At 39.8% G+C, this 24,366-nt stretch overlaps 3 protein-coding genes across 3 annotated transcripts; 1 reads left to right on the top strand and 2 right to left on the bottom strand.

Moving 5' to 3' along the window:
* Positions 1–6,110: 6,110 nt before the first annotated feature.
* On the bottom strand, positions 6,111–9,502 carry LOC110961910 (uncharacterized). Its single transcript, XM_022209708.2, has 7 exons — positions 9,050–9,502; positions 8,784–8,928; positions 8,551–8,664; positions 7,701–7,845; positions 7,455–7,603; positions 7,234–7,373; positions 6,111–7,145 (listed from the first exon to the last, which is right to left on the bottom strand). Exons 1-7 carry the CDS (start codon positions 9,147–9,149, stop codon positions 6,994–6,996), a joined length of 945 nt encoding a protein of 314 aa, XP_022065400.2. The 5' UTR covers positions 9,150–9,502; the 3' UTR covers positions 6,111–6,993.
* Positions 9,503–13,812: 4,310 nt separating this feature from the next.
* On the bottom strand, positions 13,813–14,591 carry nanos2 (nanos homolog 2). The gene has a single exon (XM_022209709.2). It carries the CDS (start codon positions 14,332–14,334, stop codon positions 13,855–13,857), a length of 480 nt encoding a protein of 159 aa, XP_022065401.1. The 5' UTR covers positions 14,335–14,591; the 3' UTR covers positions 13,813–13,854.
* A 1,764-nt stretch (positions 14,592–16,355) lies between these two features.
* kpna1 (karyopherin alpha 1 (importin alpha 5)) lies at positions 16,356–24,031 on the top strand. The gene is made up of 14 exons (XM_022209707.2): positions 16,356–16,482; positions 17,232–17,365; positions 17,550–17,663; positions 17,816–17,915; positions 18,313–18,407; positions 18,538–18,669; positions 18,831–18,919; positions 19,043–19,142; positions 19,338–19,501; positions 19,724–19,802; positions 19,893–20,018; positions 20,133–20,260; positions 20,820–20,995; positions 22,010–24,031. Exons 2-14 carry the CDS (start codon positions 17,240–17,242, stop codon positions 22,195–22,197), a joined length of 1,617 nt encoding a protein of 538 aa, XP_022065399.1. The 5' UTR covers positions 16,356–16,482; positions 17,232–17,239; the 3' UTR covers positions 22,198–24,031.
* Positions 24,032–24,366: the final 335 nt, after the last annotated feature.

Raw genomic sequence — 24,366 nt, 5'->3', positions numbered from 1 at the left:
AAACGAAAAAAAAATCACCTGTGGCATACAAATTTTGATAGAACTAGGGTTCTTACACATGCTTGAAAATATACACATAACATAAGTTTTTGAAATATGCTAATTTTGGTTAGTTTTTTACGTGTTGCATATTTTGTTTAATTTACTTCCTTCACTTGATACCAGTAACAACTTCACTTACAAATTGGCAAAAGGTCATCATCCAGAAAATATATATGATATTGTTCATAAAATTTGAACTTGAACAGAAACATAAATTTGTTGTTGTTACATTCTGGTTTGTCTGACACATTAGAGTAAAAAAAAAAAAATCACATTGCTAAATCTTCACAGGACTTGATATCATGTAAGATGTGCACTTTATTTAAAAAAATACATATACCAAGATGACACAAATACAGTTTATTATGGAATGCAAGTTGAAAATAAAACAAAAACAAATCTTACAAATGATTAAATGTGAGTTAAATTATTGTAATATTTCTGCCACTTTGTACTGTTATATGTAATAGTCTTCTTATCTGAGGCTAATGTGCGTTTTAGTAATCAGTTTCTTAGAAAAAAAGCCGTAAAAGGTTCATAGATCAGTCGGTCAAAGTTGAGGAAATTACTGTTGATAAAATCTGAGAAAATTATGCCAGTTACCCATTTTAACGTGTCACCATTTACAAAATAAAACACTTTCTTTCATGACTATCTACAAAACACTGAGGGAAAAAATTGCATTAAATTCAACATTAATTTCTTTTATGAACCTTTATACATGAGTTGTGCTATGTATTAAAAATGCTTAGCGAAATATCTTTTTCTGCTTCTTAGCAATCTCCTTTGGCTCCATGGCTTCAGGATCGACATCTTCATAGAGCGGTTGTTTGATGTGTCTCCATATCACCAGAATGAGCCGGATGACGAAGAGCGCACAGCTTATACTCAGCAGCACAGCTAAGAGAAGAAACTGAAGTTAGTACAGCTTTTAAACTTTTATATGTTGAAGGAGTCATCAAAGGCTCGAGTAATTCCTCATGCTATGGGTGGTAAAGTCAACATTTTACTTGATTATTTAATGTCGTTGATGTGATTTCTATATGGGGAATTCACAAGTAAAGTTGTCCTCTTTTTCTTACCGATGAAGATGCCATTGCGACTGGGTGACTGAGCATCAAAGTTTTTATCCAGGTTTCCAGACAGCGCCCAGATCACAACAGGGTAGACTATGAGGATGTACCGCACATGCTTATCAAGGACGAAATTTTCCAAAACAAACCTACAAGACACCAAACGCACCGCTTCAGAATCTCACTGATCATTTTCTATATTACCTTTTGAAGAAGTATTTTTCAGATCAAGTGCACTCACCACACAAGCAGCACAGCAGATAAAACAGAGTATGAAATCGTAGCAGCGTCTGTTGGGGACATCTTTGCATTGTACGTAAGCACAATGGTCACGTTGATGAGTGTTGCGATGGTTGTCCATGTCGTGTAGATCATCACACCGTTCTGAACCTGCAAATGTAATGTAAAAGAAGTGTTTTGCACATTAAACCACATTGTATGAACTGTGCATGACCACAATAGGCCTACATAACTTGACACATGCAAGACTAACACCTTAGTATATATTCATGTAATGAATGTAAATGTCATACTAACCAAAATACGGAGGCACCACAGGTCTGCCTTGTGGTATTTTTTGAGCCAGGGTCCGTAAAGATGAAGTCCATGGCAGATGTAGAACACCATGGAATAGTTTGTGGCGATGACCAGGATGAGAAAAATCAGTGCAGGAATCATCTGTCTTCATAAGGGGAAAAAACAGCAGAAAAACACACTTTCAATTTATCTATTAAACTGCTTGTTATATTTATTTTTATATTAGTTCACTGTAAACTATTTAGTGGAATAAAATTGTGTCCTACTGCAAACAGACGAAATAAATCATCACAGCTGCTCTTTAAAAGCTTCCATTCATTGGAGACTCTTACCCTCTGTCCCAAACAAGCAGCCAGCCAATGTTGAAACACAGATTGACACACCAGCTAGTGAAGAATCCATAAGGCAGCACCGCAGGGCTGCAGTAAACATATCCATATCCATTCCTGTAAGACAAAAGAGCCTTATCATCAGTCAGAATGTGGGAACAGTGTTTAAGTTACTTTTAATGCCATACTTGTGCATTATCTGCTTATGGTCAAATGCATAATGTCTGATAGCTCAAACAGGAATAGCCTAAAAATTGTGTTTCCAGATATCCTTACTTAAGAGAAACACAAAACACTATTCAGTTACAAGCTTTATTTATGTCCCTTATTGTAGCTTTAAACAAGAAAGTATAAAAATTGGTCCTAACTTTCTGAAAAGACCCGTCACGATGTAGATGATCATCAACGTGAGCCAGACGTAGATGACACTCCAGATGTTAAAGGTCCACCCTGAAGGTGTGAGCTGGGTGTCAAACACAGCAGACACATTTGCTGTAGTGGTATAATAAGGACCTACATGGAGAAAAATGCAAATATTGAGTCAGTATATCAGTGATATGTGTGACTTTTCAGAATTCCTGCAGTACTCTTTCATTATTTTTCTGCCTATCCTCTACAAGGCAAGCTAAACTCAACACAGAGATGATTCATAAAGCCTTAACTTACCAACTCCAACTACGGACAGCCCGTTAAGCACCAAACTTACTGCAAAGCCAGCAACAGACACCAGTATAGCAGCAAGACGCCCTGGATTGTGTTTTGCCATCGTGGTCCACTGTGATAAAACAAATATATGTAATCACACAAGTAATATTTATGTTGAAAGATGGGTGTCAAGTCAAACTGGAAGGAGCTGAAAAATCAGAGAAGGAGAAGCATTTACACACAAGTGCTACACTCAGCTGAGGCGGAACCATTCTGCGGCTGCAGGTTCGCCACCGGCGGCATAAAAGGGGAGACACGCAGCACTGAGGAGGAACGGAGAATGAATGACCGCGTTCAAACAAAGTGGTCGTGAGTTTCTGTTGGGAAAAGCATCAAGCTCTGCGGCAAACTGTGCAGGATTGCTTTCATCTACAAAATCCGGGTTGCAGCCGGTAAGAACAGAATTATGGAGACTCTAAGATTTAAGCTGCCGATGTGTGCCACTGCAGTATGTGTTAGCATTAGCATTAGCATTAGCATTAGCCACGGAGATCGGCGTCAGCCACGGAGATCGGCGTCAGCCACGAGCGGCTTGCTGTCAACTTTGTCTGCTTACCAATAATTTGCCGTGTGTTTTGTAATTGTTTAGCTAAAAATAAGATTGCAGGCTAATTGGTGCTAATTAGAGGGTTCCAGCTAAGTCCAGTGAATTCATCCTGTTTGTAATGGTGGGTTTTTTACGATGCACTTTGATTTATTTATTGAATCTGGAAAGGATTGCACTTTAAAAGTCACTTTATGCACTTTAAATAATTTTAAAAACATGAAGTAAAAAGTATAAAATGGTTAAATTCTGATTAAAAATGCTAAGAATAATGTTAAACTGATTTAAAAACAACTCTTTAAAATGCAGATAAATTCATGTGTGGTATAGTATTGGGTTGAATATTGCTCATGCCATGGTTTGTCGCTTCAGTTTAGGTGGTGTTGAGGTTGACAAACATAAATTGAGTGGAGTAGCATTTGCCAATGTGGTGAAAATGTACAAAGGGAATGGTTGTTACTATTTTCTGAATACAGTGATGCGAACAGTGTTCTTTTGTGTTTTGTTTAAAGGCTTTTCACCTTAACCCATCAACTAAACATATCGACTTATGGAAGTTGCCACCTCTGTATCTCATGAATTTGTGACCACTGCAAAATAAAGAGGGAAAAGAAAGCCAACTGTCTGATTCATGAGTGGAGTCCTGCTCAAACCCTGGGTAGATGAAACGGCCTTTTTCAAGTGGGGAAACTGCACAAACTCTGAGAAAAATCATCAATGAGAATCACCTGTCATTGAAAGTGGGAGGACACTTGACAATGGGTGTGGAAAAGGGATCACAGTTATTTACAGTAAGACAGACAGGATGTGTTTACTGAAATGTGCTGAAGTGTACTTGAGCTAGATGGTGATGAGCTTGATAACAAACACCTTATACAACTCGCAAAGAACCCATTAAGTCAGTAATCGGTCAACTTTTACCATAAATCACCAGCTTTCTAACAATCTTTATTTAACCTTAAAAAAGCCAAACAAATCAGACATTCTAATAAAAGACTGAAAACTCAAATTTCAAAGCTGCTTTTGTAACATTACATGTAACATCCACAAGCCGCGACTGAGTTTCATCCAACGATAAAATATGAGCAACATAATTTCAACAGCATCTGCGAGTTTCGATCAGAATAAAAACAGGACATACCTTGTTTTGCTTCTCTTTATGCGATCCAGCATGGAGTAAAAGACTAACTGTGCAGAGGACAGGGGTCTGGGCCCTGTTATATACAATAACTAGTTGTGCAACAGGAATGTTTTACGACCATTCAGTGCCTCACGTGCATCTCTTATCTTGTATGCATTTCTCCCCCAGTGCAGTAGATCATAAAACCCTGGCAACCACGTCTCCCCATACGTTTCATGATTAGAAAATGCACAGCGTCATTCTGTTATATCATCGTGTAATTATGTAGCTTCATTATGTTACATAGGTTCATTTATTACCTTGTTGGTTATTAAGTGACTTATTCTTCAGATATGACAAAATCAAAGCAAAAGTGTACATGATATATACAGCAGGCATGTCATTATGCAGTACTTCTTGAATCTGAAAATGAGATCACAGTTCACTTACTGTAAACCACACAGAAAGTACAAAAAAGCTGAGTTATTCTTGAGGTCAGCTGAAGCGTAGGAGTCGTGCATTTTCATAAACACAGCTCCCATTCCCCACCACATGCATCACAGAATCTATCTTATCAGCCTGTGTGAGCAGGTTGCCACGTTCAGCTCTCCCCTTGTCTTCCACCGTGCGTTTGCCTTCCTGTAAGCTATCTTACAGTGTGTTTCTGTATGTCCTGCATTTTGTGTTTTTTTTTTTTTTTTTTTTTTTGGGCGAGTCATGTAAGCAGTCATGCATTTGATCATGTAACTCCCACACTGTGTAATTGATGACATAATGTTATCAGTGGGTGGAGGCGACCGAGGTCTTTGGATCAGAGTTTATTTGTAATTCTTAGCGTCAAGCATAGTAAAACTTTGGGAAAAACCCGAGGTAACACCTGCAAAACTGCAAAAACCACACAATATTAATTGATTACTTGAAATTGCAGAGATTATTATAATCACTGACAGTCAAGAAGTAGTTTAAACCTTATAGTTGTGTAAATAATGCTAAATCCACATAGGAAACGGAGTTGGGAAAGGAAATGACTGGAGAGCAATGGGAAGAGGCACTTAGAGTACACACTTTCTCTATTTATGCCTGCCATGGACTTTTACAATGTACAACCATTCATAGGGTAAACTGAACCAAGGTAAGATTATCTAAAGAAAATCAAGAGGTGGAACCTAATTCTTTAAAATGTAACCAGTCTCCAGCAAATCATATTCATGTGTTCTGGTGTTGCCCATCACTCATGGACTATTGGACAAATATTTCTGACACAATATCAGAAATAACTGGCACACTGATTGAACCCTACCCTCTACCTGCACTGTTTGGGATCTCCTCTCCCACAATGCAATTGGCTAAAAAAAAAAAAAAAAAGATGTAATTGCCTTTACCACTCTGTTGGGTAGACATTTAGTTCTGATACAATGGAAGTCCTCTGCACTCTAAATTTGTATTTATTCTTTTGTATGCATGTACTTATGGTGAGGGATTTGATCTATGTGACCACTGCTGCAGCTGGATGGTGCACTGTACAGGACAATATTTCTGATTTGGTTGATGTGCAAACTACCCTTCTTTCTGTTTTGCCTATTATTTTTTTAATTGTTGTTGCATATGTATGCAGGTTTAGAAATGCACACACACTGAACAGATATAGGTGCGAGTCCCTGCATGTGTTTGCCTGTGTCTGTATTATTTTTGTTAATGTTTCTGCCAAATAACTTGCTAGTGCAATAATTTTGTAACTGCTGGCTTAAACAAAATTGTGTAAATAGGCAACGCACCGGACAAGTGGTCTGTAGCAAGTGGAGTTGAAGCAGAAAGTGACTCCACTAATCTAGATATAATCCAAAGTAAACCTTTAATCTTGTCTTGTTATTGCAGTTAGCAACAAAGAAATCAGAAAAGGATGAAACATGCAGATATTTTTCACAACAGCAGATGTATGTGAAGCCTCAACTGGTTTTATTTACATGGGCTGAAGCTCTTAATATTGAGAAAGTCAGTGAAGGATGGATCATTTAGCCAAGAATGACTGATCAAATTAGGAGAAGAAGCAGAGAGGAAGAAGATTTGAAACACAGAAAGTCACTGTGAAAAGGAGTGGATAGGGGAAAAAAACATGAAATGTTTTATTGCTGGAAAGAGTCAGGTATTTGTAATACTATTCTGCAGGTAAATATGCAGCAGGAGCAAACAAGTAGCAACACAATGTAGCCTGATTTTATTCCAACCTGTCTGTTTGTCAGCTTAGTCCCAGAAGAGTGCTTCGTCCCATCATCCATCCTCATTATTCCTTATATTGTCATTACCCTCAACAGTGTTCTGTTTGTTTTCTGTGAAATTATTCCACAAAAGCGTACAAGTAACACCGATCTTTATTTTGAACAGTTTTACATATAAACTGAACAAAAAGTCAGATTGTACAAACACAAATATACCAATGACAGTAGATAAGCTAACACATGAAATGTACATTAAGCAAATTTTTATCAACTCAGATCTATCAGTGAAGCACATGATTATACAGTGTAGTGACTGGTATAGTGTATTAACTTAAAACATACAAAGCATTTAGAGGTGCATATCGTACAAAAAGCATGCCACCTCGTTCCACAAAAGGTTTATTAGAAATATATATGATCACTATGCTCATTTATATATTATTTTCAATTTCTCAGCGATCTCCATTGGAGACATTGCATCCGGGTTTACATCTCTGTAAAACGGCCTTTTCTTTTGCCTCCAGACGACCAGGAGTATCCGTGCAGCAAACAGGACACAGGCTATAGCCAGCAGTGCAGCTGTAGGGGAGAGGATTTTTAAGTATTTTTCAGCACATGCAGTCAGTGCAGTAGTTTAATTGAGACTGAGTTGGATACTTTTCCTCACCGATGAAGATGTTGTTGCGAGTAGGAGCTGCAGGGTTGTAGTTTTTGGTGTACACTCCACTCAGCGCCCAAATCGCAGCAGGGTAAATGGAGAGAATGAACCTCACGTATTTGTCGAGCAGGAAGTTTTCCAGGACGAACCTGCGAAACGCATTTTCTTCAGATGTTTGCTTCATTTCATTTATTAAAGTTGCCACAGTTTGTCTGCTTGTTTGCACTTACCAAACAATCAGCACTACAGTCAGAATAGACAGTGAGAGAGTGGCAGCATCTGGAGGGGACATGTTTCCATCATAACTAACCACAATAGCCAAGTTAACCAGGGTGGCGATGGTTGTCCAGGTTGCATATATGGCAACACCGTTCTGAATCTGCAACACAGACAAACAGGAAACGCACAGAAATGAATGCAGCGTATCTTTTAAAAGAAGACGGTGGCAGAATTTGTCATCCAGCTGGTGTACCGACCAACACACGGTGAAGCCACAGGTCCACTTTGTGGTACTTGTTGAGCCAGGCTCCATATTTATGGAGACCATAGCAGGAGAAGAATATCACGCCGTAGTTAGTCGAGGCAACTAAGATGAGGAAAATCAGTGAAGCAACTATGATCCTTTGACAGAGAGAGAAACAGAATGCATTAATAAAATGCATAAAAGTACATTTTGTGACACAGCTAAACGACATACTAGCAAATGGTTCTACATGTTACTTAAATTCTGATATTTCATGAAGGCAGGTCGCATACAGCCCCAAATCACACACAACAAATCTATCATAGGTCTTGACAATCTGTATCACATCTATCTTCAAGCGCTTGGTTGAAATTGGGGGAAAAAAACACCTTTGAAGAATATATCCTTCTCACAATGAATGTGATGTGTACTTAGGAAACGGTAAAATCCCAGCATGAAAAATACCTAATTGTGTCTGAAATATACAGTATAATATTCCTGTAATACTCATTGACTTTGTTGCCCAATTTCTCCTCTATGTGTTCATTTATTCTCAATAAAAATCATAATTTTTGATGGCCTGCGTTTACAGTTTCACATTTTCTCCTATATGACATATACATGCAGTTTAGGTTGTCTAGAGACCCCAAATCCTGATAAAACTGATCCAAGTGTCAGCCATGGGGTTAGCTAAATGCAGTAGTCATTTTTTCTTCTTCTTAGCACATTAAAATGATATAGAAACAGCATTTCTTTAAATGTGCTGTGCTTCTTACACATTCATGGTCAAATGTTTGCCTGTAACAAGTAACTAAACATGGTTTCTCAAAAATATTGCACATGAAGAAAAGTTCCCATCTCACTTTCTGTCCCAAAGAAGAAGCCATCCAATGTTGAGAATCAGATTAAGGCACCAAAGAACAAAAAATCCATGTGACAGAACAGCAGGGCTGCAGTAGACGTAACCATACTCATTCCTACAGAGAGGAAATCACAGAGAGATCAAAGTAAACACAAACCATCCAAATACAGTGTATGAGACTGGTTATTTGCTTTTGTTTAAAGAAAAAGAAGCTTCATTTGTGCCTGTTCTTACTTCCTAAAGAAGCCTGAGAGGACGTACACCAGGACTAAGGCCAGAAAGGTGTAGATGATGCCCCAGATGGCGAAGGTCCATCCTGAAGGTGTGATCTCTGTCACAAACTCATCTGAAATATTCCCAGTGCTAACCAAAAATGGCTCTGGGGTCAGAAATTCAACAATTACAGAGCAGAAGAGACATTTCCATTTTAGCCACTTTAATACTTAATGCTTAGAATACAAAGTAATGCAGATAAACAGAGCATTAAAAGTCAGACTTACGTTTTCCTGATGCTGCCAGAGCACTGAACACCATTGTGATGATGAAGACGACCAGTGCCAGCACCATGGCGGTCGCGAGGGTAATGTTGTGTTTTGCCATTATTGATGAGCCAGCTTATCGAAAAACACAAGTATTAAAAATCAACACAGCTTAGAATTAAAGAAACTAGCAAGTTCTGCTGTAGTTTTGGAAGCACGATGTTGACGATTTAGCTTTAAAAAGAAGTTGCATGAATAAAATCAATACAAGCCTGCATGAGGACGCCTCAGACTTATCATTTAGTGTGTGTGCCTGAGAAAACGCAACGAACACAAAGAATGCTGTCTGGGAGCGGTTTTCTTTATTTAAAGCAGCTGCTTGTGTAATTGTCGGCTTTTATGACACGTGTGCACGTGTACTTGTAGCTTACATCATCAGCGCATAGAGACTTCCTGTATGCATGCTTCACTGTGAAAATGGTGGACTTAATGTAAACACGGTCTGTCACCTAAACTGACTCGGTTTTATAGCTGGATTTCATATCACAGAACCAGACTTTGCCCCGGGGGTTCTGTTTGGTAACAGGTCACGTTAGGTCTGAGGCCTACAGGTGGGAGCAGCAACACAAGCTCAAGGTTATGAGAACTTGAGTTGTCGCCAGACGAAAGGAATGTTTTGTGGTTTGTCATCTTCTGTGAGTGAGTAAAAACAGCCAATGGCGGCCTTGCTACTGGGTGACATAACAAAATGGTTGGATTAAGGTTCTATAAGCACAGAGTAGATATAAAACCATGAGATCATGGATTTGTTGTAAGACAATGGCCCCACTGGGCACAAATACGTGGAAGGATTCACACTCTTTTATTTACACCAGAACAAGATTCAGCATGTGAGGGGAAAAAGAAGCAAAATAACAGCAAGTGACTCACTGCATTACCTTATTATTGAAATGAATGAAAGTTTATGATCATTTAAAGTCTGTTTGTGGTCTATTTGTGGTAATTTTGCATTCCTGTCTGCTGATTTTAGTGTCTTATGCCACTTGGAGTCTATTTGTAGTTGCTTTATGTCTCTTTTTTAAGTTAATTGATTCACTTTACCAACAAGAAATCAAACCGTTTCATGTGTGAGGCCCCTGCTGGGTTTCCGTTTCTGTGTCTGTCTTTAATTCCGTCTCGTCTTTTTCACTCACGTGCTCATTTTAACTCCATCTTCAGGAAATGTTGCAGTAAATAATCTGCGGTATAGTTTTGTGTAGTTGCTCTAGTAATAATTTTACACAGTATATTTAATGAACACAGAACACACATTTCCCCCTCTTTTTTGAAAGTAATTTTAGTGTGGTTTTGCTGCCTTAACATTGTCAAAATCTCTCAGTGTGGTAGGAATGTTTGAAGCCGTTTTCAAAAATTGTATTTATTGTTGTTTCGATATTTTTAAAATTGTTTTAACAAGTTGATTAGCAGATTAACTAGGCTGATTTGACTGACCTTTTCATGTAATGGAGTACTTTTATAGTGAAGCATTTTCCCTTTTACTGAAATAAAGGATCTAAGCACTTCTTCCACTGCATCTCATTCTCATTTTTACATTTATTTTGGCTTATTTAGTATTTTTAATCTCTTTTACTGAGTTTTTATGTTATGCTGAATGTGATATTTGCTTTTGTTCTTGCAAATTTGCTTCAATAAGTGCAATACAAATGAACATTTATTTCTCCACCTCTCTCTGCACTTTTCTGCACAATCCAGCCAATGCAACCTGCAGTAGTCAGCAAATGTTTTCTTGTCAGAGGTATTGAGATACAACTGAGATGACAGAGCGCAGACTTTTATGCTGATGGGGACACTTTTATAAAGACAATAATCCCGTATGGAGGCTGCAGTTCAGGATTTCAAATAGAAAGCCTATGATGGCCACAATGTGACAAAATAAATCCCGCTTCCTCAGCTAATTGCAGCAATAAAATACATAATCTCTATTAAAGTGGCAGTTGCGATATAAATCTGTATGATAATTCTCTCTGTAAAAGTGTCTCTGTTTATACTGTACTGGTCTGGTAGCAACACTTCATAACCTGATCAAAGCACAACCAGAGATTGTACTTTTATGAACAACATGAGTCATGAAATGTTGATACGCTTGTTAAACATTACCTCACTTACATATCATGTATATTGTGCAATCTATACTACACTATGAAAAAAATCAATAAAAATAGTGTGTGTGTGTGTATATATATATATATATATATACACACAGTGGGGCAAGAAAGTATTTGGTCAGCCACCAATTGTGCAAATTCTCCCACTTAAAGTGATGACAGAGGTCTGTAATTTTCATAGGTGCACTTCAACTGTGAGAGAGAATATGGGAAGAAAAAAAATCCAGGAAATCCCATTGTAGGATTTTTCAAGAATTTATTTTTAAATTATGGTGGAAAATAAGTATTTGATCACCTACAAACAAGCAAGGTCTCTGGCTCTCACAGACCTGTAACTTCTTTCAGAAGCTCTTCTGTCCTCCACTCGTTAGCTGTATTGATGGCACCTGTTTGAACTCGTTATCTGTATAACAGACACCTGTCCACAGCCTCAAACAGACTCCAAACTCTACCAAGATTAAAGAGCTGTCAAAGGACACCAGGAACAAAATTGTAGACCTGCACCTGGCTGGGAAGAGTGAATCTACAATAGGCAAGCAGCTTGGTGTGAATAAATCAACCGTGGGAGCAATTATTAGAAAATGGAAGACATACAAGACCACTGATAATCTCCCTCGATCTGGGGCTCCACAAAAGATCTCATCCCGTGAGGTCAAAATGATCATGAGAACGGTGAGCAAAGATCCCAGAACTACACGGGGGACCTGGTGAATGACCTGGTCATTCCTCCAAACTCAACTCGTCAAGTTTGGAGGAAGAAGAATGCTGAGTTGCATCCCAAGAACACCATACCTACTGTGAAACATGGGGGTGGAAACATCATGCTTTGGGTCTGTTTTTCTGCAAAGAGGACAGGACGACTGATTCGTGTTAAGGAAAGATGAATGGAGCCATGTATCGGGAGGTTTTGAGCCAAAATCTCCTTCCATCAGTGGGAGCATTGAAGATGAAATGTGGCTGGGTCTTCCAGAATGACATTGATCCTAAACACACCGCCTGGGCAACAAAGGAGTGGCTCCATAAGAAGCATTTCAAAGTCCTGGAGTGGCCTAGCCAGTCTCCATAGAAAATCTGTGGAGGGAGTTGAAAGTCCGTGTTGCCCGGCGACAGCCCCAAAACATCACTGCTCTGGAGGAGATCTGCATGGAAGAATGGGCCAAAACACCAGCTACAGTGTGTGCAAACCTGGTGAAGAACTACCGTAAACATTTGACCTCTGTCATTGACAACAAAGGATATATTACAAAGTACTGAGTTGGACTTTTGTTATTGACCAAATACTTATTTCCCACCATAATTTACAAATACATTCTTTAAAAATCCTACAATGTGATTTCCTGGATTTTTTTCCCCCATATTCTGTCTCACAGTTGAAGTGGACCTATGATGAAAATTACAGACCTGTCATCATTTAAGGTGGGAGAACTTGCGCAATTGATGGCTGACTAAATACTTTTTTGCCCCACTGTGTGTGTGTGTGTGTGTGTGTGTGTGTGTGTGTGTGTGTGTGTGTGTGTGTGTGTGTGTGTGTGTGTGTGTGTGTGTGTGTGTGTGTGTGTGTGTGTGTGTGTGTGTGTGTGTGTGTGTGTGTGTGTGTGTGTGTGTGTGTGTGTGTGTGTGTGTGTGTGTGTATATATATATATTTCAATTCATAAAAATTGTATAATGTTTTAGTCACACATTATAAGGAGCAAATTACTGTTTTTACCAATACACTGTAGTTTTAAAGTGTCCTGTTTATTTATTTATTTATTTATTCATTCTTTCATTTTAAAGTTACTGTGTAAGTTAATACATTTTTAAATGTGATTTTAATATCTGCAGTTTAACAAACTGGAAAGAAATCGCTAAAATTACAGTTAAATTTTTTTACTGGTTTGAATAAAGTAAAAATAGACTCTAGCGTTCCAAAAGAAAAAATTACAATTTGTAAAAATATAAATTTCTGGAAGTTTCGGACATTATTTACAGTTTTGTTCTGTTTTTTACAGGGTGAACATGTAAGCTAATCATTTTTTGTACTTTTTACGAGTTATCTATAATTTAGCAAAACAAAGACAATCTGTACAACAGTAATTTGTTCATGAAATTATGATAAAAAAAATGTTGAATAGCATTCATATTTGACTGCACTTTATATTTTACTCCACCATATTTCAGAGAAAAATTATGTTTAAACAGTTCGATAAAATGTTACGAACATTTTATTTATTTGGATGTCTCCTGACTATTGGGAAATCTCAGTATTTATAAGAAGTGAAATGTCAATAATCTAATAAGAATTCTAGTAATAATAATCTGTTTTACCTGCTTTGTGTCTCTCTGTAGCCCAACAACATCTCTAAATGATTCAAACTTTACCTCATTCTGTTTTGAACCTCAGTTCAAACAACAAAACAGTAACTCTTTCTACATTCATGTTTTATTCATTTAGGCTGCACAAAAAGCCATTTAAAAACACATATTGAACTGTTATAAACATGTTGTTTTTTTTTAACAGATTCGTAATGAAAGCAGACTGTTTGCAGCAGAATGATGCTCCAGTAAAATCAAACAGCAGCTCTGGAAGGGAAACAGTCTCAGTAAACATGGAACATATGTCCAAAAACTTCTTTTCTTTCTAATTATGTACAGTCTTTGTCAGCTGGCCATCATCGTGAGTTACCAGAACTTGGCCACCGGCAGCATCCATCCGGCCATCTCCTGGTCCTGCGCCTGCGGACAGTAGCGCCGTGTGTGCGCCTGGTCCCCGGTGGCCTCGCAGATGGGGCAGGTGTAATTCCTCAGGATGGGACAGGTGACTCTCCCGTCGTCCGATCTGAGCCTGTGTGACCGGTACACCCGTGCAGACTCCCCGTTCTGCCGGCAGAAGCGGCACTCCGCTGCGGAGGCCCCACAGCTGAAGCTGGAGTCCGACAGGCTGCTGGAGGAGCTGGTCTCCGCGGAGCTCTTGCCCTCCCGGCCCTGCGGTGCGCTCTGGATCCACAGTGCTGCAGGCTCCTTCTTCGGCCTCTCGGTGTCCCCGCTGGTGTTCACCTCTCTCCTGCCGCACAGCTTCTCCAGCAGCCTGGACAGGTTCATGTAGTCGTGCCACATGTCAAAATACTGCACGCCAGTCAGGAGAGAGCGCTGCGCGTCCATCCTTCTCTGTGTCTTTGGACGAAATTCCTGCTGGGTTTGTGTTGGATGGTCTTATATTTATAGATGTCAGGAGGGTGCTTTAAAGTGCAACAGTGTTGGAATGAACAAACAGGTGCCAGGTGTGAGATTTCTTTTTTTTTTTTTTTAGTCTGGGGAGTTGCCTTTTATCCTTTTATGACCCATCAACCTTTTTTTTAACCTCTGCCCTTTTAGAAAATCCTCTGCTTCAAACAAGTGCATACATTTTTAAATTGTAACATCTTGAACTCAGCCTTTGCCCGAGTCAGCTGGGATAGGCTCCATCCCCCCCCCCCCCGCGACCATAGTGAGGATAAAGCTGTGTATAGAGAATGGATGGATCTGGAACTCATCTTAGACAACACAAATGAAATATTGTATGGCACCAAATTTTGAAATATGACAATAAACAGGTATTCCTTAGACACCACTGATGGATGGATCAACATGAAAAGTTCTCTCAGAACAGTTGAAGCAACTCTTGAAGCATGGCATGGAGCACAATAACACAAACAAACAAAAATGCGCAGAGGTCTGACATGTGTAGCGAATAGGTTTTATATGTGGTTTCCAATTTTTGCAGAAGATGCACCAATCTGTCTTTAGCTGCAAAGGGTCAAACAGAGGTCATGCCTATGATTGTGACTGTCAGCACATCTCAAATACACACACACACACTGAATTCAAATAGGCTATAATTTAGATAATTCAGCAATAAAACCGATTATATTTATAATAATAATGATAGTAATAGCTATAAAGTTATGGTGCTGCAAACACCAACTCTAAACGCTGTGGATCATAATTGGTTTTATGCATGAATTCATTATTTAGACTGTATATGAAGACTTTGTTCATTCTTTTAAACATATCCATTGATGTTTACCCTAATTGTTTGATTTGAAGATTATAGAATGTGCTCTGCCACAAATAAAGAGTAATTAAATGTAAAATAATACAGACTTTTTTTTATTTATTATAGCCTAAATGATGAAGTGTACAATAAGTATGCTAAGTAATTTTTTTTCCTATTATCTGTTTGTTTGTTATGTTTATAAGCTTGAATTGTTTGTAAATTGTTTGCAAGAACAGGTATACTGCTGGGGTAGATGTGTTGTAATGACATTAATTACGATCAGAATCAACTTTAATGGTCAAATATGCGTGCACATACAAGGAATGTGACTGTTTTTTTCCTAACAACTTCAAAAAAACATGCATTTAAAGAAGGAGTGATTATGTATAAGTATATTAATCAATAAATCTGACTTTATTTTTGTGGTATTTTTCGTACATATCAAGTGCTTTACATTGAAAAAAAATGCAAGAAAACAAATAGAACAATACCCGCGGGTCTTCTGGCAGATATATGTGTAAAAGAACATGTTTAAAGTGAACCAAAAGATAAGGTCAAATGTCATTATACAGTGATTAATTCTTCATTTAATTGAAGTATGCACTGTTGCTGTTGTCATCTCAGTTCTGATCAATGTGCTTGCTGTCTAACATCACTGCTGTTTGTGTCTATGTGAGTGATCGTCTGTAAAAACGATGATGTGTGGTATTATTTGTCGTAGAGGATCCATGTGTCCTCCTGATGACCTCTTGGCGTCGCAGTGTCTAGTCCACTTTCAAAAAGTGTCTCACACCTGCAGCCCAGCCCCAGACTTGGATGCGTCTCCTTGAAGTTGGATGGATGGTTTCCTTTTTTTAATGATTTCATAGATGTTTTCTTTTGTTTTTCTTTTGATAACTGTTGTCATCTTCTGTCTTAATGTCTTTGTGAAGCACTTTGAATCGCCTCGTTGTTGAAATGTGCTATAGAAATAAATTTGCCTTGCTTTGCCTTTCATCTCCGGCGCAGGCTCTAAAAAAGTCTGAGCTGCAGGCTCCATATCTAGGCTGTGCAGCGAAAACTGTTAAATATTGTATCGATTAAGTGCACGGCACCAGTTACGCTCTGTTTGTATGAAAAAGCTGGTTTCTTATCGCGTGGGTGGGGCGGAGTGCAAAAAACTACGGGGGAGAGGGGGGTTGTGTTGAGTATCACGCATGCGCAGTATCTTACCGGCGACGGCTGTTCAAACGGTGGCCTAGCGACTAAAGGGATTACGGAGTCCAATCTGACAGGTCAGATAACAATAAATGCGCATATTTTTGCACTTTATGTTTGTCAACGCTTTATAAAGAGAGGGGGATTGATTTCTTAAAGTCAGAAACGTTTCGGAAACGTTGGACTGCCGCGTGAGCTAACGTTAACGTTGGATTTCAGAGCTAAGCTAACAGTAGCTAATGCAGCTAGCCGCTGTTTGCCTGCTAGCTCTCGGGAGTAGAATGGGGCTAACAGCGGCTTTGACATTAGCCAGCTGACCAAGTGTAGCCTCCCTGCGGACCAGTTGTTGAACAATATGGCTTTGCCTTGTGCAAAGAAACATCCATTATCGATCCACAAATGCTGATTTGTGAATCAGTAATAGTTATCATTTGCCCAAGTCGGTAGATAATGATATGTTTGGCTGCTTACTAATAACGCAGTGTCAAGTCACAGAATGCTAACCTGCTAGCTTGTATCCTTAAATGCCCTCATTTGTTGAACAGTCTTTGTTTAGAGCAAAATGGCGTGTTAGCAACTCCTTTAGTTATGTAAACTACATGTGAAGGTTTTATGTACACGTTGTTACCTTAGTTAGTGATTGTCCCGCTAATTCTTATAATCGACAAGTGAAAGGTGCCCTGCATGTATTGCTATGCTGTTGACGCTGTAAAAGAGGATTTTGCTGTGTATGATCACGGTGCTCTGCTGCAAATTAGGAAATTAAAGAGTTCCCCCCTAGTAATGTCTAAACTTGCTTTGATAATAGACTTCTGCTTCTTCTCAGGCTGCACAATGAGTCAGGGTAAGGACAATGCACGACTCAAGAGCTACAAGAACAAGTCTCTCAACACAGATGAGATGAGAAGAAGGAGGGAAGAGGAAGGCCTGCAGCTCCGCAAACAGAAGAAGGACGAACAGGTGAGTAAAGTGCAGAGAAAGTCCTGTGTGGGATGTAAAAGTGAAGGACTTGTGGCTGCTCCTTACAGGCCACCGTCAAACATCAACAGCCCTACTGATACTGAAATGCTAATGTCAGAGAGAAATGCTGTAGCATTCTTAATGACAATATTAACTTAAATATATATTTGTTATGTATTTACAGCTTTTTAAGAGGAGGAATGTCGCCACTGTGGAAGATGATGGCATCCTGGAGGACGATGGAATGGCCGACAGCGGCTACCTGGAGTCACAGGCTAACAACATGGACCCTCTCATGGTTAGAAGTCATTCATCAGGCAGTCCACTATACCATTAAGAAGATCCCTGCAATCCATATACATGCGATGCCATCATTCACTAAACATACACAGTCAGATATGACAGCATTTCATGTGTCTTCTGTCAATTCTCCATCACTTTGCTGCGCAGGGCGGGGTCATCTCTGAAGACATGACTCAAATGATCTTCTCCAGCTCTCCTGAGCAGCAGCTAATAGGTACTCAGCGCTTTAGGAAACTTCTTTCTAAAGGTAAGGGTGCTCTGGCTGTATGTCATTATTTCGTGTATGTATATGTTTCTCACTTGGTCATGAGACTCGCCTGTGCTCTTGATTAATCGGAGTGCATGATGGTTTACAAGGGTTGGATGATCATTGAATGCCCTCAGCACAAGAAATTATGCATTGTTTCATGTACACATTTAATAAATCACCTAATTAACTTACATGGGCGTTTTGTACAATAAAACATACACAATGTTCAAAATCTGCTGCTGTGACTAATGTCTCACTGCTGGAAGAGCTTTCATGTGTGTTGTGCTACATTTTCATTTCTGGAAATAGCATAATATGTTCTGTAAAATCCTGAAGAATAACACCAAGTTAATTCCTTCCTTGTCACCTTCCCCTCATTTATTTTTCCACACAGAACCCAATCCACCTATTGATGAAGTCATTGCCACTCCAGGCGTGGTGGAGCGTTTTGTTGAGTTCCTGAAGAGAAGAGAAAACTGCACGTTGCAGGTACATATGCTTATTACAGTTTACAGTCAAGTTTTGTTGTTGTTTATTGTGTGCAGTTCCTGCCCTAACATTTCATTTCAGTATGCAGGTGTGGTGCAATAACTTTTCTGCCTTTTGAATATCGTTTTAGTTTGAGGCTGCATGGGTGTTGACCAACATTGCTTCAGGTACATCCCACCAGACACGCGTGGTAATCCAGGCGGGAGCTGTGCCCATTTTCATAGAGATGCTCAGCTCAGATTTTGAAGATGTACAGGAACAAGTAAGGAGGATTTCTTGACTTTCATTGCACCGTTTTGTCAGCTATTTCTTTTCCTGCCTGCATGTCTTAATCAGGCTGAATTAGGCATAGTCCTATCATTAGAAATCGTACATTTTTAATGTTGTTTATTGTCTGACTTGAGTAATTGCTTCGCCCCTCAGGCAGTGTGGGCCTTGGGAAACATAGCAGGAGATAGCACAGAATGCAGAGACTTTGTCATAGACTGCAACATTCTGCCTTCACTGGTGCAGTAAGTAGCAGCAGCTCAGTGTTGCTTTGTATTCTTCCTAAATGTTCTTATTATGCTTTTAAAAACACAGCGCTCTGATCCTATATCCATGGTAAATTATACATGGTATGATTCCTCTTGCAGGTTACTGGCCAAACAGAATCGCCTAACGATGATGAGGAATGCAGTGTGGGCGCTCTCAAACCTGTGCAGAGGAAAGAACCCACCTCCAGACTTTACTAAGGTAATTTGCCAAGATAAACGTATCACTATGGCAACTGTACACCTCTCACACTGCTAAAGTACATTATATCTCACTTTTCAAGGTCACACGCTGGATAAAGTTGCTTATGTTTGAACTGGAAAACAGTTGCGCCCACAGATCTTAACACAACACGTGCTCTCCCACCACTTCTCTGTCTCGCATTGTTTCTTCCAGGTGTCCCCCTGTCTCAGTGTGCTGTCTTGGCTGCTGTTTGTCAATGACACAGACATCCTGGCTGACGCATGCTGGGCTCTCTCCTACCTATCTGATGGCCCGAATGACAAAATCCAGGCTGTCATTGACTCAGGAGTCTGTCGCAGGCTGGTCGAATTGCTGATGTGAGACCATAAACACATATAATTACAATTCACAGAGATTCACTTCAAAAGGTTTCTATAGTAATTGTACTAAGACCATGCCAGTGTTGTGTGTTTACTGTAGATAATATGGCTTCACATTTAATGAAACCACCCTGAAACTGGGGATTAAACCTTTATTTTTTTTTTAGCTTCATATCTAGTGTCTGAGTGATCACACACTGCAATTCTGCTTTCCTCCAGGCACAATGATTATAAAGTGGTATCTCCTGCACTGCGGGCTGTTGGAAACATAGTCACTGGAGATGATCTACAGACACAGGTAGCAGCAGCATCGAGACAAACAGACGTACAGTACTTATGCAGAAGGTGGCTGAATTTTTCTAACTTTGTGTAACTTGCCTTTTTACAGGTGATTCTGAACTGCTCGGCACTGCAGTCCCTACTTCACCTTCTGAGCAGCCCCAAGGAGTCCATCAAAAAGGAAGCCTGTTGGACTATCTCCAACATCACTGCAGGGAACCGAGCACAAATACAGGTGTGTCTGTGTGCATGGCATCCTGTGGAATAGCTATTTTTCTTCACAGAGTGTTGGAAGTTGATCGTTTGAGTATTTTTTTTAACATGTGTAATGAGACTTCTCTCTTTGTAGATGGTGATTGATGCAGGTCTGCTGCCTCCTCTCATCAGTATCCTGCAAGTAGCAGAGTTTCGCACAAGGAAGGAGGCAGCGTGGGCCATTACCAACGCCACCTCGGGGGGCTCCGCAGAGCAGATCAGGTAAGACACTGATGCACGAAACACAGTGTGTATTCACTGAAATGTGTCTTGTTCTTTTATAAAAGTTGACACATTTCAGTGCCAGGGTAATAGTTGAACTCATGTAACAGATCAGTAATACAGTGCTAACATTTGGCTCCTCTGAGCAGAATTCATACCCATAAAAAGACATCCTAACTCTGTTGCATCTTATTCATGGCATTGCTGTACAATTTTAATGCGACTTTAACTCTCAGAAGTTATTTTAAAATTAGGAAATGTAGAAATAACCACAAATAAAATCCCAAAACTCCATTATAAAATGATTTCAGGATATGTGACCTAGACAATAGGAAATGAGCTATTAGTCTGAATCCTGCTATTCATCTTTCTAGGCAGTGGGATGAGGGAAACATTTCATGAATTGGTACTCAGACCTCAAGTGTAGTTGTATCTCTTGAAGCAGTGTGTGGTTTACTGACTAATGCTTTGTATCCATTGTTAATCCAAAAGCAACTGTTTGTTTTGCATGAGTAATGAAAGTCTTCTTCTGTCTGTGTGTGTTCACTGCCTCCTGCAGGCACCTCGTGGAACTCGGCTGTATAAAACCTCTGTGTGACCTGCTCACACTGATGGACTCCAAAATAGTTCAGGTGGCTCTAAACGGCCTAGAGAACATCCTGCGACTGGGAGAGCTGGAGGCCAAGAGGGGAGGAGGCATCAACCCCTACTGTGCACTCATCGAAGAGGCCTACGGTAAGCGTGCGCTCCATCACAACAAATGTGTTTCTCTACTCAGGAAACAAAGCAATATTACATGTTGGTAACCCTGCAGAGAAGCAACAGTGCAGAGCAAAAACAATCATCGTTCTTTTTTTGAAGTATTTTTCTCACTTTACAGGAGAACTGTTCTAAGTCTAGTTATTCTAATCAGGAAGGCACGTCTTAGAAAATGCCAAATAAGCTGTTGAGTGTTTTTCCTGTCAGTGATGATATGAGGTTGTGTAAAAAGGCCCGAACTCTTACAGCTTATCAACCGATGTACCACCTAATTGGTTTGAGACACTTTTGTCCACTATAGTGTATTATGTAGGCTTCATAAACAAAGCAGAGACACTTTGACTTTTGTGGTTACACTTATGTTCGGAAACGTATTGAAAAAATTCTGTCAACATGCATGTCATAGAAAACTGGGAAACATTTTATCAGTAATAATCCTCATAAGTTGTATTGTAGCCTCAGTAAATCTGAATGCTTATCTTGAACTACAGCTAATTATTTTTATTACCGTTTTATGTGCTGATGTGTGTGTGTTTTTTCCAATTAAATTGACAGAAAAATAGTGAAATATTTACCTGAGTCCCAGGTGACATCAGTTTTTCCAAACAGAAACATGTTAAATTGAGCATTGTGTAAGAAAATCAAATCTTTATATTTTAGAAGCTGAAAACAAATTATGTTTAACAGTTTAAAGGCTGCAATCAAAGCTTTTAGGAAACGAAAGGGGGAAAAAAATTTGTTTAAAAGCCATCCTCTATTTACTATTAAAATACGACAAACAAATGCTGCAAATCATCATATTTGATAACTTAATATCACAAAAATATCTTTTGTTTAAAAATACTTACACAGATCTCAAAAGGACAAATTAATTTCAGTTGATAACTAATTAGTTAGTGCACTTATTACCTAAATGATGAGTCAATAACTGCTGGCCCTTTTTGTGGTCGGAGTAATCATTTCATTAATGCCTTCTTTTCTTCTTCTCAGGTCTGGACAAGCTGGAGTTCCTGCAGGGCCACGAGAACCAGGAGATCTACCAGAAAGCCTTTGACCTGATCGAGCGCTACTTCAACACTGAAGACGAGGACCCGTCTCTGGCTCCGGCCGTCGACCTGCAGCAGCAGCAGTTCCTCTTCCAGCAGTGCGAGGCCCCCATGGAGGGCTTCCAGCTATAATGCTAAATCCTCCCTCTCCCCCCCCCGTGCTCCACCTTCATTCTTACCTATGCTCACTTCTCTCACTCTCTGCCCACTGCCATGATCCAGGGTGACAACAGCCCTCGGCCTCCCTTTTCATTGTCAGAGAGGTTGATTTAATCATCATCATGATTATAAAAAAGTGTAACTTTACAGGAGCACATGTGTGTGCGTACGTCCAACTTGGGTCAAGTTCTGCAGTCTTGTCAGCCAGTTTGTGAAGGTTTTCACTCATCATTCTGTCTTGCGCCGATTTCCTCAGCAACTGAACCCCTCCTACCTGCTCAGGCCCCAGCATCTCCTACTAGCAGATTGTCCCTGTAACGCCATCCTCGTATTTTGTTTTGGATTTCCTCTTGGACTCATCCCAAATGAAAAGCACCTCTCCACGTTCCTGTAGGATTGGCAGTTGCTATCTGTGAGTCGGTGTGAGCGTTCGGACTGCACTGCTTGTCTGATTGAAGCATTAAGGACTCGCAAGACAGACAAACATGGACGTGATTTGTACCCCTTTCCCACACACATAGAGAAGAATGATCTAACCTAAACACTGGACTGACCATGAGACACTGACCACATGTTTGACTGTGGTCACTGGACTGAGCTGCCCACAGCGGGGCCATGTGGCCAGTCTCGAACCAAGGACTGAACTGACCTCTACAAAAGGCACTTAAATGACTCAAACATGGAGGCCGGATTCCCTCACATCCCGTCTCCAACCACAGATGGACAAATTAGAAACTTGACTGTGTGGCTGAAGGGTGGAGCTTGTCAGTGACAAACCAGGCTGCTTGCATTCCCTCCTGGATCTCATATCTTGCATTCCTCTATCCAGTAACGGGACTTTTCCACCTGCACAGGCTCCATCCCGAAGAGTTTCGACTGCCTCCTGCCTTCTGGTGTGATGTGAATAATCCCATGGAACCATGGGAATTGGAGTCTTCCCTCGCACTGAGACAATTAGACAGACTTGGACAAGACAAAACAGACTATTTAACGCTGGATTCTGTCCAGCAGTAGACCAGCGGGAATTTTTCTTATCTTACCATCATTTCATTTCATTTCATTTGCAGCACTTTAGTTCAGGACTGATGCCTGCTCGTCGACAGATACCGTAGTTCTGACATTAGCTATTTAATTGGTTGATGACACGGCTCTTCCCTCCTCAGGAAGCGAGGTGTAACGAGGGGTGGTCTCTATCCTCGGTCCCCTTCTGGTATGACAAGGATTACACTGTTTACCCCTCCCACAAAGGGACGCAAGCAGATTGTGGACTGAAACTTAGCACACTTATCACAATCAGAGGATCATTCTGCCTCGGCAAAGCTAGGAGAACTTTATTCTACCAATCGGACTGTATCTGGAAAATTGGCTGTTTAGCTGTGAGCAGTCTAAAACGAGACTTTCCAACACATGTTCAGGTAGTGCGTTTTCAATTTGATCATGCCAAATCATTATCACATATATCAGCTGTTAGGCCTGGCGTTGGTCTTTTTTTTCTTTTTAAAAGAAGAAAACATGATTTTTTTTAATTTGGGGTTAGCATCTGTCATGTAGCTGATGGTGCCATAATCCTCCTTCTACAGAAATCCTTCCACATAATTTCAATGAAAATCCAGATTAAAACTTGAAAATCCTGGTGATCACCTTAGTTAGCAAAGCTGAATGTTTGTTTACCAAGTCCTCTTTAAATTGCTTACTTTTGTCGATATCTCAGCAAGAGATGACCAGCTCTACATGTTCATTACTGTTTGTTGTATTGGGTTTGTGCGTCTGTCCCGTTATGCCATTTGCATAAAAGTCGTTTCATGAACTGCTGTGTTCAGTGAATCGGTTTCATTGTAGTTAGTACACAGGAAAGTTTCTTTATGAGAAGTATACAGCTATAAAAGAATCATGAACTTTATTTGCAAGGCGGCAAGTAACAGTTGTTTTCAATCTTATTTTTCTGATCATTTTCTCAAGTGTTTTGATACACAATAGTGAAAAAAGGTCACAGTGCTGGTTTTGCTTTCAAGCCGTACAAAGAACTAAATAATTTACTATCAAATAAAATTAAGAAACTAATGTTCTCATTGGAGAAGGTAAATTAGAGTTAGCTGTGCTGCATTTATGAGGACACAGGGGACACTATGACTTTAAGAATCC

Source organism: Acanthochromis polyacanthus, chromosome 20, assembly GCF_021347895.1.
Source record: "Acanthochromis polyacanthus isolate Apoly-LR-REF ecotype Palm Island chromosome 20, KAUST_Apoly_ChrSc, whole genome shotgun sequence".
NCBI lineage: Eukaryota > Metazoa > Chordata > Actinopteri > Pomacentridae > Acanthochromis > Acanthochromis polyacanthus.
Note: the sequence above shows the minus strand (reverse complement) of the source record. Positions and strands in the feature narration are given on the sequence as shown.

Coding starts and splice junctions, on each gene's coding strand:
- kpna1 (XM_022209707.2), top strand. CDS start 17,240: ATGAGTCAGGGTAAGGACAATGCACGACTCAAGAGCTACAAGAACAAG. Junction 17,916..18,312: donor TAGGAAACTTCTTTCTAAAG/GTAAGGGTGCTC, acceptor TTTTCCACACAG/AACCCAATCCACCTATTGAT. Junction 19,803..19,892: donor GAGATGATCTACAGACACAG/GTAGCAGCAGCA, acceptor GCCTTTTTACAG/GTGATTCTGAACTGCTCGGC.
- nanos2 (XM_022209709.2), bottom strand. CDS start 14,334: ATGGACGCGCAGCGCTCTCTCCTGACTGGCGTGCAGTATTTTGACATG.
- LOC110961910 (XM_022209708.2), bottom strand. CDS start 9,149: ATGGCAAAACACAACATTACCCTCGCGACCGCCATGGTGCTGGCACTG. Junction 8,665..8,783: donor CTCTCAGGCTTCTTTAGGAA/GTAAGAACAGGC, acceptor TCCTCTCTGTAG/GAATGAGTATGGTTACGTCT. Junction 7,846..8,550: donor CTTCTTCTTTGGGACAGAAA/GTGAGATGGGAA, acceptor TCTCTGTCAAAG/GATCATAGTTGCTTCACTGA.